The 16,919-nt window shown below is 36.2% G+C and overlaps 3 protein-coding genes and 1 pseudogene across 4 annotated transcripts; all 4 read left to right on the top strand.

Moving 5' to 3' along the window:
* The first annotated feature begins 25 nt into the window (after positions 1 to 25).
* On the top strand, positions 26 to 6,402 carry LOC103834202 (cationic amino acid transporter 1-like). Its single transcript, XM_009110261.3, has 3 exons — positions 26 to 2,532; positions 3,960 to 4,622; positions 5,025 to 6,402. The coding sequence occupies exons 1-3, from the start codon at positions 2,124 to 2,126 to the stop codon at positions 5,744 to 5,746; spliced, it is 1,794 nt and encodes a 597-aa protein (XP_009108509.1). The 5' UTR covers positions 26 to 2,123; the 3' UTR covers positions 5,747 to 6,402.
* On the top strand, positions 6,402 to 11,031 carry LOC103834201 (annotated as a pseudogene).
* Positions 11,032 to 11,142: 111 nt separating this feature from the next.
* Positions 11,143 to 13,774, top strand: LOC103834200 (ADP-ribosylation factor GTPase-activating protein AGD12). 2 transcript variants are annotated; one of them, XM_009110260.3, is made up of 9 exons: positions 11,143 to 11,282; positions 11,730 to 11,791; positions 11,974 to 12,055; positions 12,157 to 12,232; positions 12,429 to 12,592; positions 12,677 to 12,818; positions 12,900 to 13,022; positions 13,106 to 13,201; positions 13,279 to 13,774. In XM_009110260.3, the coding sequence occupies exons 2-9, from the start codon at positions 11,767 to 11,769 to the stop codon at positions 13,558 to 13,560; spliced, it is 990 nt and encodes a 329-aa protein (XP_009108508.1). In that variant the 5' UTR covers positions 11,143 to 11,282; positions 11,730 to 11,766; the 3' UTR covers positions 13,561 to 13,774. The 2 variants fall into 2 exon arrangements, with proteins under 2 accessions (XP_009108508.1, XP_009108507.1); XM_009110259.3 differs by lacking the exon at positions 11,143 to 11,282 and adding an exon at positions 11,308 to 11,458.
* Positions 13,775 to 13,942: 168 nt separating this feature from the next.
* LOC103834199 (COX assembly mitochondrial protein 2 homolog) lies at positions 13,943 to 15,231 on the top strand. The gene is made up of 4 exons (XM_009110257.2): positions 13,943 to 14,048; positions 14,226 to 14,301; positions 14,651 to 14,755; positions 14,855 to 15,231. Exons 2-4 carry the CDS (start codon positions 14,257 to 14,259, stop codon positions 14,945 to 14,947), a joined length of 243 nt encoding a protein of 80 aa, XP_009108505.1. The 5' UTR covers positions 13,943 to 14,048; positions 14,226 to 14,256; the 3' UTR covers positions 14,948 to 15,231.
* The last annotated feature ends 1,688 nt before the right edge of the window (positions 15,232 to 16,919 follow it).

Raw genomic sequence — 16,919 nt, 5'->3', positions numbered from 1 at the left:
CCTAGCTCCAAAAGAAGCACTTTGAGCAATGAGCTTTGCACTTTGATTAGTATCAGATACCTCAGAATACAACTTACGTTATTCTATTTATTCACATAACACACATAACGCATGATCATTTATTGTTAATTTTATTAATATTTTATTGAATGAACGAAACAAAACTAAACAAGTGATCACAATTCTTGGACTTCGTATAATATGAAGCGGAGGTTGAAGCAGATATGAAAAAAATGAAATACGAATCTCGTGACGTATGTCGTAGTCGAATCCTAGTAGAAAATCTGTCCATAATTTTTAAAATTATTTACGAATGTCGTTACTTTATTTGGATTTTTTAAAATTAATTCGCCTTCTATATTTATAACCTACTCCCCATCTGTATCATTTTAAGTGGTTTTTGAAGTTTTTGCACATGTATTAAAAAAATACAAATTTCTATATAATTTATCTTGGTTACATAAAAATATCAATAAATGAAATTAATTCAACCAATAAAAAAAAGTTCAGTATTTTGTAGTTGGTCATAAAGTTCAAATGATATTAAATTCTACATATAATAATAAAAACATCAGTTATTTTGAAACAATTTTTTTTCCTAAACAACATTTAGAGTGATATGGAGTATCATTTTAAAATAGTTTTTGACCCGTAATTAATTCGCTTACCATATTTATAACTAATCATATTTATAACCAATTTCACACCATATTTATAACCGACCATATTTATTATATAAGATCGTTATTTAAAAAGAAACAAATCTAGTCATCTTTTATTATACATGATTCCTGAGAAATTGCCACTTATACCATTTTCATGGTGCCACTTTCATGTTTACACTAATCATTTTTACCATCACTTTTAATAAAGGGTAAAAAACATTTATACCCCTTTAACTAACATTGACCAAAAAAATCAATGATTAACTACTAAACTTAAAACCTAAACTCTAAACCCTAAACTATCAACTATAGACCATGAAATATCAATTCTAAACCCTAAATCCTAAAACATCAAATCTAAACCTTAAACTCAAAAACATCAATTCTATACCCTAAACCATAAACCTTCAATTCTAAACACTGAAACATCAACTCTACACCCTAAATTCTAAACCTTCAATTCTAAACCCTAAAACATCAACTTTAGACCCTAAAACTAAATCCTAAACCCTAAAACATCAAATCTTTACCCTAAACCCTAAACCCTATATTATTCCGAAATTCAAACTCTAAACCCTAAAACATCAAATCTAAACCCTAAAACCATAATTTTTTTTGAAATTCAAACTCAACCGTAAAACCCTAAATTTTAGGGTTTAGGGTTTAGAATTGATGTTTTAGGGTGTAGGGTTGATTTTTAGGGTTTAGGGTTTACTTTTTAGGGTTTAGGGTTTAGAGTTGAGGTTTTAGGGTTTAGGGTTTAGAATTGATGTTTTAGGGTTTATGTTTAATTTTGAGGGTTTAGGGTTTCGATTTGAGGTTTAGGGCATAGATTTGATGTATAGGGTTTATGGTTTAGATTTGAAGTTTAGAGGTTTAGATTTGATTTTAGGGTTTAGAATTTAGGGTTTAGGGTTTAATGTTGATGGTTTATAGTTTAGAGTTGATTTTAGTATTTTATTATAAATATAAAAAACAAGGGTATAAAAATCTTTTACCTTTTAATGAAAAGTGTATTTTTAAAAATATACATTTGTTTGTGGTAAAGATGAAAAGTGATACTACCAAAGTGGTATAATTGAAATTCCCCCCCATGATTCCTTTTCGTTTTTTTTTTTCTAAATGGCCAAAGAATGCGGCTACAAACCAACAACTTATGATCATATGACAAAAACTCATGGGTAATTTTGTAAGGTTTCCATATTAAATATCAGTCACGTATTTCTAGCTATTTACGTAAAAACTGTTAACAATAAATTACACAAAATTGGTCAAATAAGAACAATGACTATAAGTATGGCGGACTTTAAGATCCACTGTGTATCCATTTCAGTTTCAGCTCTCTTTCTGTATTTTTTCTTTCCTCATTCACTCCAGATTCAAAAAGAAAAAACAGTTTAAGAGTCTGAATCTTACATAAAATATTTTTTCTTTCTTTCTTTCCACCGAAATAAGAAAATGGGATCAGAAAACGGTGACGATGGGCTTCGCCGGAGAGGTTGTTCATGCACGAAAGATGATTTTCTCCCGGAGGAATCGTTCAAAAGCATGGGGAATTACTTTAAAGCTCTTAAAGAGACACCGAGTCGGTTCGTAGACCGTTTACTGACTCGGTCACAAGACTCGGTGGAGATTCATGATATGAAGGCACGTAGTGGTCACGAAATGAAGAAAACGTTAACGTGGTGGGATCTGATGTGGTTCGGGGTCGGTGCAGTCATCGGCTCGGGAATATTCGTTCTTACCGGACAAGAAGCACGTGACAGTGCTGGTCCCGCTGTTGTGGTGTCCTTTGTAGTCTCAGGTGTCTCGGCTATGCTCTCCGTGTTTTGTTACACCGAGTTCGCCGTGGAGATTCCTGTCGCAGGTAACAAAATATTATGTTTCTTAGTATAATATTATTATTCTACATATAGTGTCATAACTAGAGAATAATATTAGGATTACGTATAATACGCAGTAATTACTTATTTCCTTGATAAATTATTTTCTTGGTTTTGACAATTTTTTGTCCTTTTTGGCAAGTTGTTTCCTTCTTTGGTGTAAATTAGGTTTGTCCCACTCTATTGGAAGTCCAATCACCATACTTAACTCTAAGACCGATCAAATATGGTGTAAACTTTTCTTGATAACCTGGTTTATCCCAGCCGAGGTCCAGACCGGAGAAGCCACTTTTAACACAACGAGTGATAATATTTATGTTTCACTTTTTGTGAACCAAATCATCAAAAATTTAGAAGATTAGATGGTAAAACTTAGGTTGTGCACCCATACTGACTCTGGTTTGAGGCTTTCTTTTGTCTTTCTTTCTTTTTTATTAATTGTGCACCCACTAGATAAAATTTCTATTCGCCCATGGACTCCGGACTAATCTGCCAGCCCACCGATGACGGACAAATCATGGTTGCTTTATGTGGGAATTAGAGATACATACCGTCTAGCAACAGGATGGGTAATTTGGGGTAGATTTTGAGTCCGGGCGCTTAGACCATCCGCATTGAAGAATCAACATTAGAGTTCACACGATTTTTGAGGCAAAAAAATATTAAAATAATCAAATTTTAATGAACCCGGCTCGTGCAGATTCGCTGGAGTGATACCGTTTCGTTACTGTTCCGCGGGCTCCACGACACGTGGCGGCCCGCGATAGATTCTTTTATATTTTTTTTTTTCAAAGTCAAACAAAAAAAAAATTAAAATAATAAAAAAAAAACATTGGAAATCGGGAATTGCAAGGTTCGCTGCTGCTCATGCTCTTAGTACCTTTCCAAACTAGCTGTACCACCCGACATACCCGCATGATTTATGTACATGTCGATAGAGTCCCAACTCCCAAATGTATACAATATGCTTCTTATAATACTTGAAATGCATAATAATTAATAGTTACTTGTCATATAACTGTTTAGATTTAAGCTTTTAGATGATAAACACTAGCTAATAGGGACTTCCAACAAAATGGGGCAAACCTAAATTTGCTAGAGTTGATAGATATTTGTTGTCTGGCAAAGGTCGTGTGCCGTTTGACCATAAAAAAAGAAGAATTGTTTGGCTGAAAAAGAAACGAATTGTTCATATAGATTTCTGTAAATAATAGTATAATTTTTGGTATCTACCGTATTTAAAGACGACTTAATTTACATGCAAAACAAATTGTTCACTTAGAAGACTTAATTTACATGCAAACAAATAATTCTGTATTTGTTAAATGATTTGAAAAGGAAAGCCAAGAACGTAACAATATAAGACGTGACGTCATATTTTCACAACTTCACGTCTTCACATTGTGTTTAGGTGGTTCTTTTGCCTACTTGAGAGTGGAGCTAGGCGACTTCATGGCTTTCATCGCCGCTGGAAATATAATCCTCCAGTACATAGTCGGTGGAGCTGCCGTGGCTCGGTCATGGACCTCTTACTTCGCCACTCTCTTAAACCATAAACCTGACGACTTCCGAATAGTAGCTAACAGTCTCCACGAAGACTATAACCACTTAGATCCAATCTCCGTTGGCGTTTGCGCGATCATTTGCGTTTTAGCCGCTATTGGCACAAAAGGCTCATCAGTCTTTAACTACATCGCTTCCATCATCCATATGCTTGTGATTCTCTTTATAGTCATAGCAGGATTTATTAGAGCTGATTTCAAAAACTACTCCGACTTCGCTCCCTTTGGAGCTAGAGGAGTGTTTAAGTCTGCTTCGGTTCTTTTCTTTGCTTATATTGGATTCGATGCGGTTTCAACCATGGCTGAGGAGACTAAGAATCCTGGGAGAGACATTCCCATTGGTCTTGTTGGATCGATGGTTCTTACTACGGTTTGTTATTGTCTCATGGCGGCTGCGTTGTGTCTTATGCAACCGTATGGGATGATTGATCCTGATGCGCCGTTTTCTGTCGCGTTCTCTGCGGTTGGATGGGATTGGGCTAAGTACCTGGTTGCCTTTGGTGCTCTTAAAGGTATGACAACATTTTTGGTGTCCAATATTTTATATTTGGTTGTGCTTGTCTTATAGTGTTTACAGTAGCATGCGACAGTTGGAGTTGGTAATTCATCAAATTTTGGTTTCGGTTAGATTTAATTTAATTTAGTTTAAATTTTAGATAACTTTTTTTAAATTTAATTTGGTTTAAGTTTAAAACTTTGGATAATTTTAGTTATTTCCGTTAATTCGATTAATTTAGTTCAAAATTTTGATTAGCTCAGTTCGGATCAAAATACCAATCCTAGTTTATAATTTCATTTTTAAAACTCATAGACTTGAAGGCTAAAGAAAAATACAATGAATTTTAAAAATGAAATTAAAAAGTTTATATTATCCAACTAAACACCCTTATATTCATAATCTTTGAATTTTGCAGGTATGACGACCGTATTATTAGTTGGAGCCATCGGTCAAGCAAGGTACATGACGCACATAGCCCGAGCACACATGATGCCACCATGGCTAGCTCATGTCAACGCAAAGACCGGAACACCCATTAACGCGACAGTGATTATGCTGACCGCGACAGCTCTCATCGCATTCTTCACAAAATTAGGAATCCTAGCCGATCTCTTATCCGTGTCCACACTTTTCATCTTCATGCTCGTCGCGGTGGCTCTCCTCGTTAGGAGATATTACGTCACCGGAGAAACATCTTCCAGTGACCGGACCAAGTTCTTAGTGTTCTTAGGTTTGATTCTTGCATCCTCTGCTGCGACTGCTGTCTATTGGGCCTTGGAAAAGGACAGTTGGATTGGTTATTGCGTTACGGTTCCTATATGGTTCTTGTCTACCGCTGGGATGAAGTTTCTTGTGGCACAAGCTAGGGCTCCAAAACTTTGGGGTGTTCCTTTGGTTCCGTGGTTGCCTTCTGCTTCCATAGCTATTAATATCTTTCTTCTTGGTTCGATCGATGCGAAATCGTACATCAGGTTTGCGATCTGGACTGGTGTTCTTCTTGTTTACTACTTTTTGTTTGGGTTGCACGCAACTTACGATACTGCGAAGGAGACACTAAAGGAGAAGATGGCGTTGCAGAATGCTGAAGAAGGTAGTGTTGCTGCGGAGAGTTCTGGTGCTGTAACTTCAGATCACTAGCTAGCTTGTTTTAATAATTGTGACAAAAATTTGATAGAATTTTTAGTAATTGGATTTGAATAGGAGAAGAATTTTTTCTTTAGAATTAATGGATTGGCCCAACATCTTCCAGGGACCGGACCATATTCATAAACCACCTTTGAGTTAGTGGTAATAAAAAGATTCTGTAGAAATAGATATTTTGTGATCCAAGAACACAAGCTCGATTACATGACCAAAGAATCAGATTCAATAGGTCGACGACAAATATAGTAACTTGATTAAGGAAAAAAAAATTAGAAGCCAAGAGGTCAATAGAAAGATTCTAGCCACAAGTCAGTCTTGGATTCTCTCAAGACTAGACTTCATGAGTTCTCAAACTATGATGTTCCTTGGAGAACGTGGTCTGCTTTGTTGCTTTAGGACTCTTGCCATTACATTCTACAGTAGGCCTGTAGATAACCGATAACCAAAAACCAAACTGAAACCAAACCGAATAAACTGAAGTAGATCTAGACAAGTTCATGTGCATTGCATTATTACGCAGAAGGCTGATATGAAGTAAATAACATAAGAAAGTAGTTTAACCTTATCCTGAACTTGACTGTAGTTAACTGAAAGGTGGGGTATATCGGTCTTTACAAACATATAAACAGATGAAAAGCAAACTTAACCACAATATAAGTGGAGGGTAGTTAAGTTTAAACGCGAGGGTAAATCGGTCTTATCAGTTACTGTCGTCAAGCTCCACACTTTCTTCCTCTCGCTAGATCGAAAGTCTGATTTAAAGTCAGCGACTTGTGAGAATGTTGTTGAAGTTCTTGCGTCGCCTTCTTCTACTTTGAAAGATGCGTTCTTTGCTTTGAGCGTTAATGGGATTCTGAGATGCAAATCTGGAGAAGATGTTCCTAAGGTAAACAATTGTCTTTTACCCTTTAAGCGGTTAGAGTAACTTCATCTGTTCTCTCTCTTTTCCTCTTTTGAAGGACATTGTCTCCAAACTTCAAGCTGGAGTTAAAGATGCTAAGTTGTTGCTTGACTTCTACTATTCTATCAGAGACTTGGTGCTTGTTAAGGTAATACTAATTAATTAGACTTGTGGTGGATATCTTGACTTCTCTTTTTTTCTATAATCTTCTAAGAGATTTTGTTAGTTTGGAAGTATGTAATTTTGTTCTATTCAAGTCTATTTGCTTTCTCTTCCTGTTTTCCTCTTTGGTTGGCTTCAGGCTTGACCTCGCCTTTCCATAAATGCAGGAGCAATTTTCTGGAACTGATCTCAGTCTTGGTGATGCCGAAGCCATTTTCCGTTCCATTAAGGTTTGTACTTGTTTAGCTTACCCAATTTGTTGTTTGCGCTGACATGTTGGCGTTATTCAGATACTATATTACATACTACTAAGATTATTTTTCGAGTAATATTTGTCTAAAGTAGTAAATTTGTATCAGGCTCTTAGCCAGAGTGATGGAAGATGGCGATACAGCTCCAACAATCCGGAATCAAGCTCCTTTGCTGCTGCTGGTAAGGATTTCATATCGGATTAACGATGATGAGCCTTGTAGATTATTTTCCCTTCCTTTCTTGCGTTCAACTTGTTCACTTCTTTTGCTCTGTTATTTTACATTCTTAACCTAAGGTTTTCTTTTCTCTCCAGGCTTAGCCTACGAAACTCTTGATGGAGTGATTTCGTTAGCACCGTCAGAGATTGATCAATCATTGGTAAGCGAGATCTTTTGGTGCACTATATTACTGATTTTCTGAGGATATATTTTGGCATCACTGGGATAATTTGGTTTAGTGTTGATTTACTTTTGCTTCTGGAACCACTTAGTAACTAATATACTAAATTCTGTTTTGATAATTTTGATTCCAAGTCTTTTAGCTATAGGAAAGATTATGTATGTGTACCTGACTTTTTTTAATCTTGCTATGCCTTTTTGCCATTTTATCTGGTTGTCTGGTAGATATTACTTGGTCATGTTATGATATGATCATTCTTGTTTGTCATCTTGTAGATTCAGACATTGAAGACGAGTATCCTGAAGCGTTTTGACAGTATCCAAAAATATGGTATGTAGTACACTACTTGCTATACTATGTATATGTTCTCCAGTCACTTCATATTTTTTCAGTTTAGATTTGCATTTCTAGGATTGATGATTTTTTTTTGGCCTTTTAGATGATGGAACATTTTACTTCGATGGAAGTGAAGGCCCGATTTCAACAACTGCATCAGTAATTAGAGGGCTCACGTCATTTGCAGCTTCAGAATCCACAGGATTGAACGTATGCAATATGCATATTTCTCTGTATCCTGTATTCTGTCAGATGTGTTGATAATTCACCTTCGCATTCGCATTCTCTCATGCAGCTTGCAGGTGATAACATAGTTGGTTTGGCCAAGTTCTTTCTTGGTGTTGGAATTCCTGGTGATGCCAAAGATTTCTTCAACCAAATAGATGCACTAGCTTGTTTGGAAGACAACAGGCAATGCTACTTTCATGCCCCATCTATGCAATTCTCTTTGGTTTATTTTAGTACACATCTTAGTATCTTAGACGAAAATTCAGTAATCTTGAGTTGAGTGATACTAGGACAGTAAGACTTACTGTTACTTCCGTCTTTCATGTAAAATACTCTGAAGGGCTTGCGGCCATCCTAGAATTTTGAACAAAATGATAGCCGCAGAAATGATATCTGTAGAGAAGAGTAGAAGCTTAAAAGCATAAACACTAACGAAATTTCAAGCAGTTGCTCATTGATTATGCTCTCGCCAAAAATTTGTCATTCTATGGGAGAAATAATATGTTTTATGGTCGTTCTCTATGATTTCAGGTTCGCTGTTCCACTCATCTTGTCTCTTCCATCTACTGTCATTTCAGTGACAAAGAAAGAGCCTCTGAAGGTATCCCATCAAAACTTTCATCAAGATGTGACTGATTGAGATGTTATATTCTTTTTAGCACCTGTTTTTCCTTCTTATGGGTTCATACAACTCTCTTCAGAGTTCTGGGTGTGGTACTTGTAGCAAGGAAAATCTTCTTACCTTTGCATTTCCTGGCTATTATGACGTGTCCTGTTGAATAGTGGTTTTCTTAAGTCTAGATTTTTGGGCTATACCGGTTGGATTATAGTTGGAAGAGATTGCTCTCTTATAGAATTGCATGCTATTTGTAGAGATCTCGTATATTCGATAATGATTCAATGTAGTGGACCCTTCGTTATATATTTTTAATTTGATTCTCTTTATCTGGAACCAGGTTAAAGTTAGCACTGTACTCGGTTCTAAGGCACCAGCTCTTATTGTGAAGCTCGCAGCACAAGCTCTAAGTTCTGGATCAAAGGGATCTTCTGTAATTAACAACCAGGTAAATAATGTAGCCTCTCTGACGGTTCGAACTCGCATTAGTAAATGTTCCTTATTCCGTGCTTTAAGGCGGTATACATGCTTCCATTGCATTTTTGGGGGTACAGGAGATAAAGTTTGACGCTGATAGTGCAACGTACTTTCTGGACTCCTTTCCCAAGAACTTTGATGTTGGAAAGTATACATTTGTATTTGAGGTATTGCTCTTGTTGGTATCTATTACACAGACTTCATAATGTATACAATGTATTTTAAGAATATAATAAGCTTCGTTTTCTGTAGATTTTGCTAGATGAGTCGGCACATGAAAAAGTATACATAACCGAAGCTCAAACAAAAGTGCCTATAGCCGCCACAGGAGCTACTTGACAGTGACGTTGGGAGCGTTGAATCTCAGAAAAAGTATGTCAGCTGTGTCTTTGTACCATTTGTTGCTTACAAAACATATATCTGTTTTTCAACTTTCTTTTTGTGTTTATCATCATTTTGTTTCTTGATTCTCTTTTGCAACTATTGTAGGCTAGATTTAAGTAAAGATGGAGCAGTATCGTTATCAGCTAACCATCTCCAAAAGCTACGCCTGTCATACCAGTTAAATACTCCACTTGGCCATGTGTTTAAGCCACACCAGGTTTTGTTCATTCCCGATTCTGCTTTATTACAAAAGGTTTTGCTCTGTGTTCATTTTCTTGACTTGCTTACTTCCGTGTAGGCATTTCTCAAGCTGAAACATGAGTCACAGGTCGAGCATATCTTTCTCGTGAAAACTTCTGGAAAGAAGTCTGAATTAGTTCTAGTTAAGTTCCTTAAACTACACTTCGAATTTCTTTTCAGAATAAAATCTTTGACCAATATTCATATTGCTAGCGTCAAGTGTGGTGAAAGAAATGAAGTTCTAAAAACAATATTAATGATTGATGTTTATTGTTCCCTTCAGGATTTTCTTGGATTGGTTGAGAAGCTCTACTACCTGTCTGGTAAGTATGAGATCCAGCTAACTATTGGAGATGCTTCAATGGTAAGTACTGTTACTCCAATGCAGTTGTTTTACGCTCAGAAATATGAACAGTTTTATTTTTCCAGGAGAACTCTTTGTTGAGTAATATTGGCCACATCGAACTAGATCTACCAGAACGTCCAGAGAAGGCGGCTCAGCCTCCTGTACAGCCTACTGATCCTTACTCAAGATATGGGCCAAAGGCTGAGATATCACACATCTTCCGAGTTCCAGAAAAGCTTCCGGCCAAGCAGCTTTCACTAGTTTTCTTGGGTCTTATAGTTCTCCCATTCATCGCCTTCCTGATTGGGGTCAGTCTTCTTTCGCTTGTAAATATATTCAGAACACACAAATTCGAAAAGAACATCATTGCATTTGTTTCCCAACTCATATACACTTTTGTTTATGTTTCAGCTTACACGGTTGGGAGTGAACATAAAGAGCTTCCCATCATCGGTTGGAGCTGCAACATCTGCTTTACTTTTCCATGGCGGCATTGGAGCTGTTCTGCTTCTCTACGTGCTTTTCTGGCTGAAGGCAAGTTTGTCAAAACTTTTTCTTGTTTGTAAGGACACCATTGCATCAAAAAAATCTAGTGCCCTTTTTTGTTCTCCTTTGCATTCTATACAGTTGGATCTGTTCACAACTCTCAAGGCACTTTCTTTGTTGGGAATGTTTCTGTTGTTCGTGGGACACAGTACACTCTCTCACCTCGCATCAGCATCGAACAAGTTGAAATCTGCTTGAAGAATATATATTCACTATGATGGATCCTGTTTGGATCATGCGTCTCCATGGAGCAGCTTTTTTTTTGTTAGTTTTGTAGCGTTGCTTATATAGATTACGGTGATAGACAATTCGAAAGGATATTAGAGTTTGCTTACACTCTCAGTTTAAGTTACAGTTTAAGTTATCAAGAAGAGTTGCTTTCGGTTGAACCATATTTGCCAAAAAGCCAGTCAACGACAACTACAAGGAAATAATATAAGTAATTGGTATTTGACCCCTCACATGGCACCGTTACAAGCTTAACCCAACTTTACAGTTCGAATCATAAATGAGAATAAAATAAAATAAAATAAAAAAGTAAAAAGAGAGAATTTTGTAGACAATCATTATTATTTTTGTTCATCTGAAAAGTTTGTGTAAGAACATCATCTCTTCCTGTCTCTCTCTCTCTCTCCTCTCATTGGTAAGAAGAACGTTATCAATCCAATCTATAATCTCCTTTGTTCCAATTCCTTGCATGTTCTTCTTATTCTTTGCATACATTTTCTTATCTTTCTCCATCGATTTTATGTATATCGTCAAGTTTGAGTTTCATTCTTTCTGTATCGTGGGTTCTTCGTTGAAATGGTTTCAGGAATGGTTAAATATCAAAAAACTTTCGGATTTATTTTTCATCTCAATGAATTTTTAATATCTAGTTTGTGAATTCTGTAATGGATACGAATAATCTACATTCTGGGTTTATCTCTTTCTTGCATCTGGTATTGAAAAACGATATGTTCTTTGGTCATTCTGTGGTCGTGGTTTCCCCCAAAAAAAAAAGATGTTTTTTGTTTTGATATTTGCAAATCAGAGTTTGATAATGTAACACATTATTGTGCGTGATGCGTGTTTCATTTGTTCTGTATAGGACTCTGTTTGATGGTTGCTATCTTTCAAGAAGAGCAATGAGTCATTCTGCAGCAAGCTCAGGTAACTGCTCTGCTTTACTTTCCTAATCATTGCTCTCTTAATGAAGATTACTATTTACCTGTTAATATAATCATTATATAATGTTTATAGTACTGCCTTGAATTTTCACAAAAAAATATATTATGTGGTGTTTATAGGACTTTTTCATTGGTTGTAACTCATTCACCTTGTTGCTTTCACAGGTAAAAGGAGAATAAGAGATCTCTTAACTCAATCTGATAACCGAGTCTGCGCTGATTGTGGCGCTCCAGATCCTAAGTGGGCGTAAGTCATCTCTGTTATAACTCTCCCTCATATGTTATCTATAACATTTAACTCTCTAACAATTAGCAATGTAACCGCATCTCGATAATTAATTACTACAGTTCAGCAAACATCGGAGTGTTCATATGCTTAAAATGTTGCGGCGTGCACAGAAGCCTTGGCACTCATGTTTCAAAGGTGATGATGACTCTTTCCTTCTCCTTCTAAGATGCTTACAAAATGTTCTTGTGGAGATGTTACTTTCATTATGGAAATAACTAACATAACCGTTGTAATACAGCTTTTTCTTTTTTTTAATCATATATTTTGCGTCACTAGTTCTTGAAAAGAATCCTTTTGCAAGTTTATTAATAGTATGAGAAGGTGTGTCCAGGTCTTATCTGTGACATTGGACGAATGGTCAGATGAGGAAGTCGATTCCATGATCGAAATTGGAGGAAACGCCTCTGCTAATTCGATCTACGAGGCGTTCATACCTGATGGTTCCTCTAAGCCTGGACCTGATGCTAGTCATGACCACCGTATGAGGTTTATCAGGTAAGGTTTAATGTTTATACCAAATACCCTTTTAATATTTTTAGTGGTATTAATATTCATAACTCTCAAAATCTTAATTATCAGGTCAAAATATGAGTTCCAAGAGTTTCTGAAACCAAGCTTGCGTATCACATCAGGGAAGACCTCTAGCTCATCATATCGTTCATCAAGTCTTTCTTCAAATATCATCGATAGCTTTCGCACAACTTCATCATCCCAAAAGCCGGTAAAAGCTTCTTTTTTCTGAATCAGATAAAGACTCAATGGAACTTGAACATTGTGACTAATGGTGTTTAAACAACGGCAGCAACTTGAAGGCATGGTTGAGTTTATTGGATCGTTGAAGGTGACTCTTAAAAAGGGTACCAACTTAGCCATCCGAGACATGATGACAAGCGATCCTTATGTTGTGTTGACTCTAGGACAACAGGTAAGTTGTGTCTTTAATTAATATATGTTATTACCGTTATTCTAGTGTGATTGGATGGTTGATCTTGTTCATCCTATTACTAGACTGCACAATCAACTGTAATGAAAAGCAACTTAAACCCGGTTTGGAATGAGGAACTCATGCTCTCTGTTCCTCATGACTATGGCTCAGTGAAGCTGGTAAAAAAGCTTAACATCCAAAATCAGTTTCTACTTTTAATTAAATCTTTAACTTAAGTTCTCTGGCAATTTTGCAGCAAGTGTTTGATTATGATACATTTTCTGCTGATGACATAATGGGAGAAGCTGAGATTGATATCCAACCTCTGATCACATCTGCAATGGCTTTTGGAGACCCTGAGATGTTTGGAGATATGCAAATTGGGAAATGGCTGAAATCGAACGACAATGCTCTTATAGAGGATAGCATCATCAACATTGCAGATGGGAAAGTGAAGCAAGAGGTTCAAATCAAGCTTCAGAACGTTGAATCTGGTGAGTTAGAACTAGAACTGGAGTGGCTGCCTCTTGAGCAATGATAAAATAAACAGTTTTATTATAGGCTCATTAAATCTATGTATGGAGATCATTCTAATTCTGGAAACTTCAATCTTGGAAACCCTCTTTGGTGTTTTTCAAAAGAAATTATGAGAGCCATTTGTATAACTCAAATAGGTTATATGTTTTACTAGCTCAATATTTTTTTTGTCAACTGATATATTTTACTGTGAAAGGAAAATACAGTTCTATTCATTTCTTATTCGATACGTAGCATCAAAAAATCCATCAATGGGTAGGTTTCGTAGGGTAAAAGCTAAGATAGCTGATTCATCCAAAAATATATGAAACGCTGCGTTTTGAACTAACAGAGAAGGCCCATTAGCTCAAAAAGTTCAAACTGGCCCATTAACCTGAAAACTTTGACCCGGCTCTCTTCTCGTGACTTCATCGTCCCCATTTCAGTGATCCTGAGGTCTCTACTGCTTAAAATCCTTTCCCTCTCAGGTGATAGATACCAAATCACAAGGTAATTAACGTGTTCCATTCTCTGTGTGTGGTTCGTCTTCTATTAGGTCATTCTTTTTTTGCCACGCCTTGATTTTCCATTGTCTAGCTCTGGTTCTCCTGTTACTTTCTTTATGTGTGTTTAGCAGAGAGGTGAAAGATCTGATTTTTTAAATAAATACCGTTGCATTTAAATCAGATTCAGAGTTTTTGGTTACAGAAGTAAAACGATGCATCCTCCACTTACCCCACATAGACATCCTCTGTGTCTTGAGGTCAGTTTATCCATCTCCTATTTGGTTTCTGAAACCTGTCTTAGTCTCTAATCTCTGCGTGTGACTGCCTCTTAATAGGATCCTAGTTTGTGTACCAATCATATGTATTAGAACATTGTGTAACAACCCGCCCCATGTGAGGGGTTAGGGTCGGTGCCCTGTAGGGCTGTGAGCCTGGGTCTGCGGGACGGGTTGTCACACATTGTTCAAAGGAGACATGCCATTTTGTAAATCTTGCAATCCGATTAAAATTGAGTGGCGTCTAGGACATATGTTTTGCCAATGTTTTTTAGTCATAAGAAGATCTCGTTACTACATTCCTCTGTATGGTGTCTTACTTGTTTTCTAGATAATTGAGGAGTTCCAAAAGTGTCATTTAGAGCATCCCATTGGTAAATTCTTCGGGGAGTGTACAGAGCTGAAAGTAAAGCTTGATCGGTGTTTCCGCCAAGAGGTATGTTTATTCATAGCCAAGTGAGTGCGTTATGCAGCTTAATGTTTGCGGTTTGATTACACTTTGCCTTAAGAGATATCTTTTACAATTTTATTGCAGAAAGCTGTGAAGCGGAAGGTAAATTTCGAACGAAGCAAGAAGCTTCAAGAAAGGCTCAAAACTATAAGGAAAGAAGAAACTGCGGAGACTTGAACATATGTTTATTTTGAAAAGAAACACGTTTATGATGGATCCAGGAGGAAGAGTTTGATTACAACACTCTTTGTCTAGTAAATGAGCGAAAAACATGGGTTTATACATCTATTGATTAGGGATTTAAAATGAGTTGGTTATAGGAGTGTAGAAAGCTAATTAGCTTGGTCTGCAACGATTATGTGACTGCAGGTTAATTAAATGCTGTAAATAAGATATCTTGGTCTACAAGATTTTTTTTGTAAGAACAAAATTTTCACACGTTAGGAAAATTTGTGACTTCATTCGGTCCGCTCTGAAACATGTTTATAAAACGATCCAGGAAGATGGTATTATGAATCTATTGAGTAGGAATAAGGTTTTAAAATGAAACGAAATGAGGCGGTTATTGGTGTGTATGGCAACAAACAAGTAGCTTCATTTAATTGTGGCTACAAAAAAAAAAATCACATTTGAATTCCGAAGTTCCCTAACATAACTGGATTTCTCAATCTTCTCTTTGATGTCTAGGACAGTTTCAGAGACTGCTGAGTCTGGGATACCAGTATACCACACATCTCTAAAATGAAAAAAAGTCATTCGATAAGACTTCATTTATGTTACTTGTCCTGCAAGAGACAGCGAAAACTTGACCTCGGAATTGAAGGACTGCATTCAATAAAAAATATGATTCAAAATGTTAGAAGCTCTGTTCTGTTTTTTATTTTATTTTGGTATCATTAACGGTGCGTTACAAACGATAGAAGCGAGTTAGTGTTTTCTTGTTTCTCATAACTCAGGTTAGCTGGATCATAGAGTGTGCATGGTCGTTTGGTATAAACATACGGGCTGAAGCTCAGAGCCAACCGGCCCAACAGGAATGTGTTTGTTTCCAGCGGTAGAACCAGGGAACACTTGATTTTGGATAAAGATTTAATGTTTCGTTAAATGGTCACTATGGGAGATTGTGATAATAATGGACACTATTAATGAACATAATAACATTACGATTTAGTTTATGGTTTTGAGACAAAACCAGTGAATCAGTTTGTTAGTTTTCTGTTACACTACTGTCTGGTGGCACGTGGTCTCGTATATTTTTCCAGAGAACTTTCTTCCAGAAGTCATCATCAGAAGAAGCTAATCAATTGGCTGATCAATTTATTTCACAAGTTCCAAGGAAAAATACATTTTAATAGGAAACCAACAATGGACATTGACAAGACGAAAACACACAGAAATGGACACTGTTTTATGCAAAATATTTATGCATCGGGAAAAAAAATGCATGTGATTAAGGAAGTCACCACGTATGAGCCGACAAAGGTTTCAGAGGTAATGGTTATTTTGTTGGATGTAATTCTAATCATCACATGCTTTGTTTTTCTTTTATTAGTTTTTATTGTCTATGATTTGTTGGACCAATTCAAGACCAGAAACCACCTCCTTATGTTCAGTCACTTTTGTCAATGTATCACCAAAATTAAATTGATGCTAGCGAAGAAGTTAAGTGTTGAGGTTCTTATTACATTTACACATAACCTAGTTTAATGATTATACATCACTAAAACTGTGAGATATAATAGTGTTTTCTCCTGATATTCATCAGCAACACTGATCAAGTTATCTGAATCCAGATCACTTGCATCATGTCCATACAACGACACTTACAGCATCATCATCGTTGAAAAACTGTTCTATTTCTCTATTAATTAAGATTTTATTTATATAGAATTATTTTAAATAAACTAGATTAGTAGTCATTAAACAATTGGTCTTTTACAGTTTTGGATGAGTTTTTGAGAAGAGAAACGATTATTTTATCTCTCCTTTTATTCATTTTATTTTTAATATTTTTATCATGAAAAACTGTACCACCACGGACACTCCAGTAAAGATGGTTTTGGACATGCAAGAAGCAACAACTAATTCAACCTTGGTTACAAGTAGAATTTCGCTTTAAATGCTCCATTGTCATTTGTAAATTTTATGC

The sequence above is a fragment of the Brassica rapa genome, chromosome A08 (genome assembly GCF_000309985.2).
Source record: "Brassica rapa cultivar Chiifu-401-42 chromosome A08, CAAS_Brap_v3.01, whole genome shotgun sequence".
Lineage (NCBI taxonomy): Eukaryota > Viridiplantae > Streptophyta > Magnoliopsida > Brassicales > Brassicaceae > Brassica > Brassica rapa.
The sequence above is the reverse complement of the archived record's forward strand: the minus strand, read 5'-3'. Positions and strand labels throughout refer to the sequence as shown.

What these genes read in the sequence shown, in the direction of transcription:
- LOC103834199 (XM_009110257.2), top strand. Translation starts at nt 14,257, where the DNA reads ATGCATCCTCCACTTACCCCACATAGACATCCTCTGTGTCTTGAG. An exon ending in GACATCCTCTGTGTCTTGAG is followed by an intron (nt 14,302 to 14,650) that starts GTCAGTTTATCC and finishes CTTGTTTTCTAG; the next exon opens with ATAATTGAGGAGTTCCAAAA. An exon ending in ATCGGTGTTTCCGCCAAGAG is followed by an intron (nt 14,756 to 14,854) that starts GTATGTTTATTC and finishes ATTTTATTGCAG; the next exon opens with AAAGCTGTGAAGCGGAAGGT.
- LOC103834200 (XM_009110259.3), top strand. Translation starts at nt 11,337, where the DNA reads ATGTTCTTCTTATTCTTTGCATACATTTTCTTATCTTTCTCCATCGAT. An exon ending in GCTCCAGATCCTAAGTGGGC is followed by an intron (nt 12,056 to 12,156) that starts GTAAGTCATCTC and finishes TAATTACTACAG; the next exon opens with TTCAGCAAACATCGGAGTGT. An exon ending in CACCGTATGAGGTTTATCAG is followed by an intron (nt 12,593 to 12,676) that starts GTAAGGTTTAAT and finishes CTTAATTATCAG; the next exon opens with GTCAAAATATGAGTTCCAAG.
- LOC103834202 (XM_009110261.3), top strand. Translation starts at nt 2,124, where the DNA reads ATGGGATCAGAAAACGGTGACGATGGGCTTCGCCGGAGAGGTTGTTCA. An exon ending in CGTGGAGATTCCTGTCGCAG is followed by an intron (nt 2,533 to 3,959) that starts GTAACAAAATAT and finishes CATTGTGTTTAG; the next exon opens with GTGGTTCTTTTGCCTACTTG. An exon ending in TGCCTTTGGTGCTCTTAAAG is followed by an intron (nt 4,623 to 5,024) that starts GTATGACAACAT and finishes TGAATTTTGCAG; the next exon opens with GTATGACGACCGTATTATTA.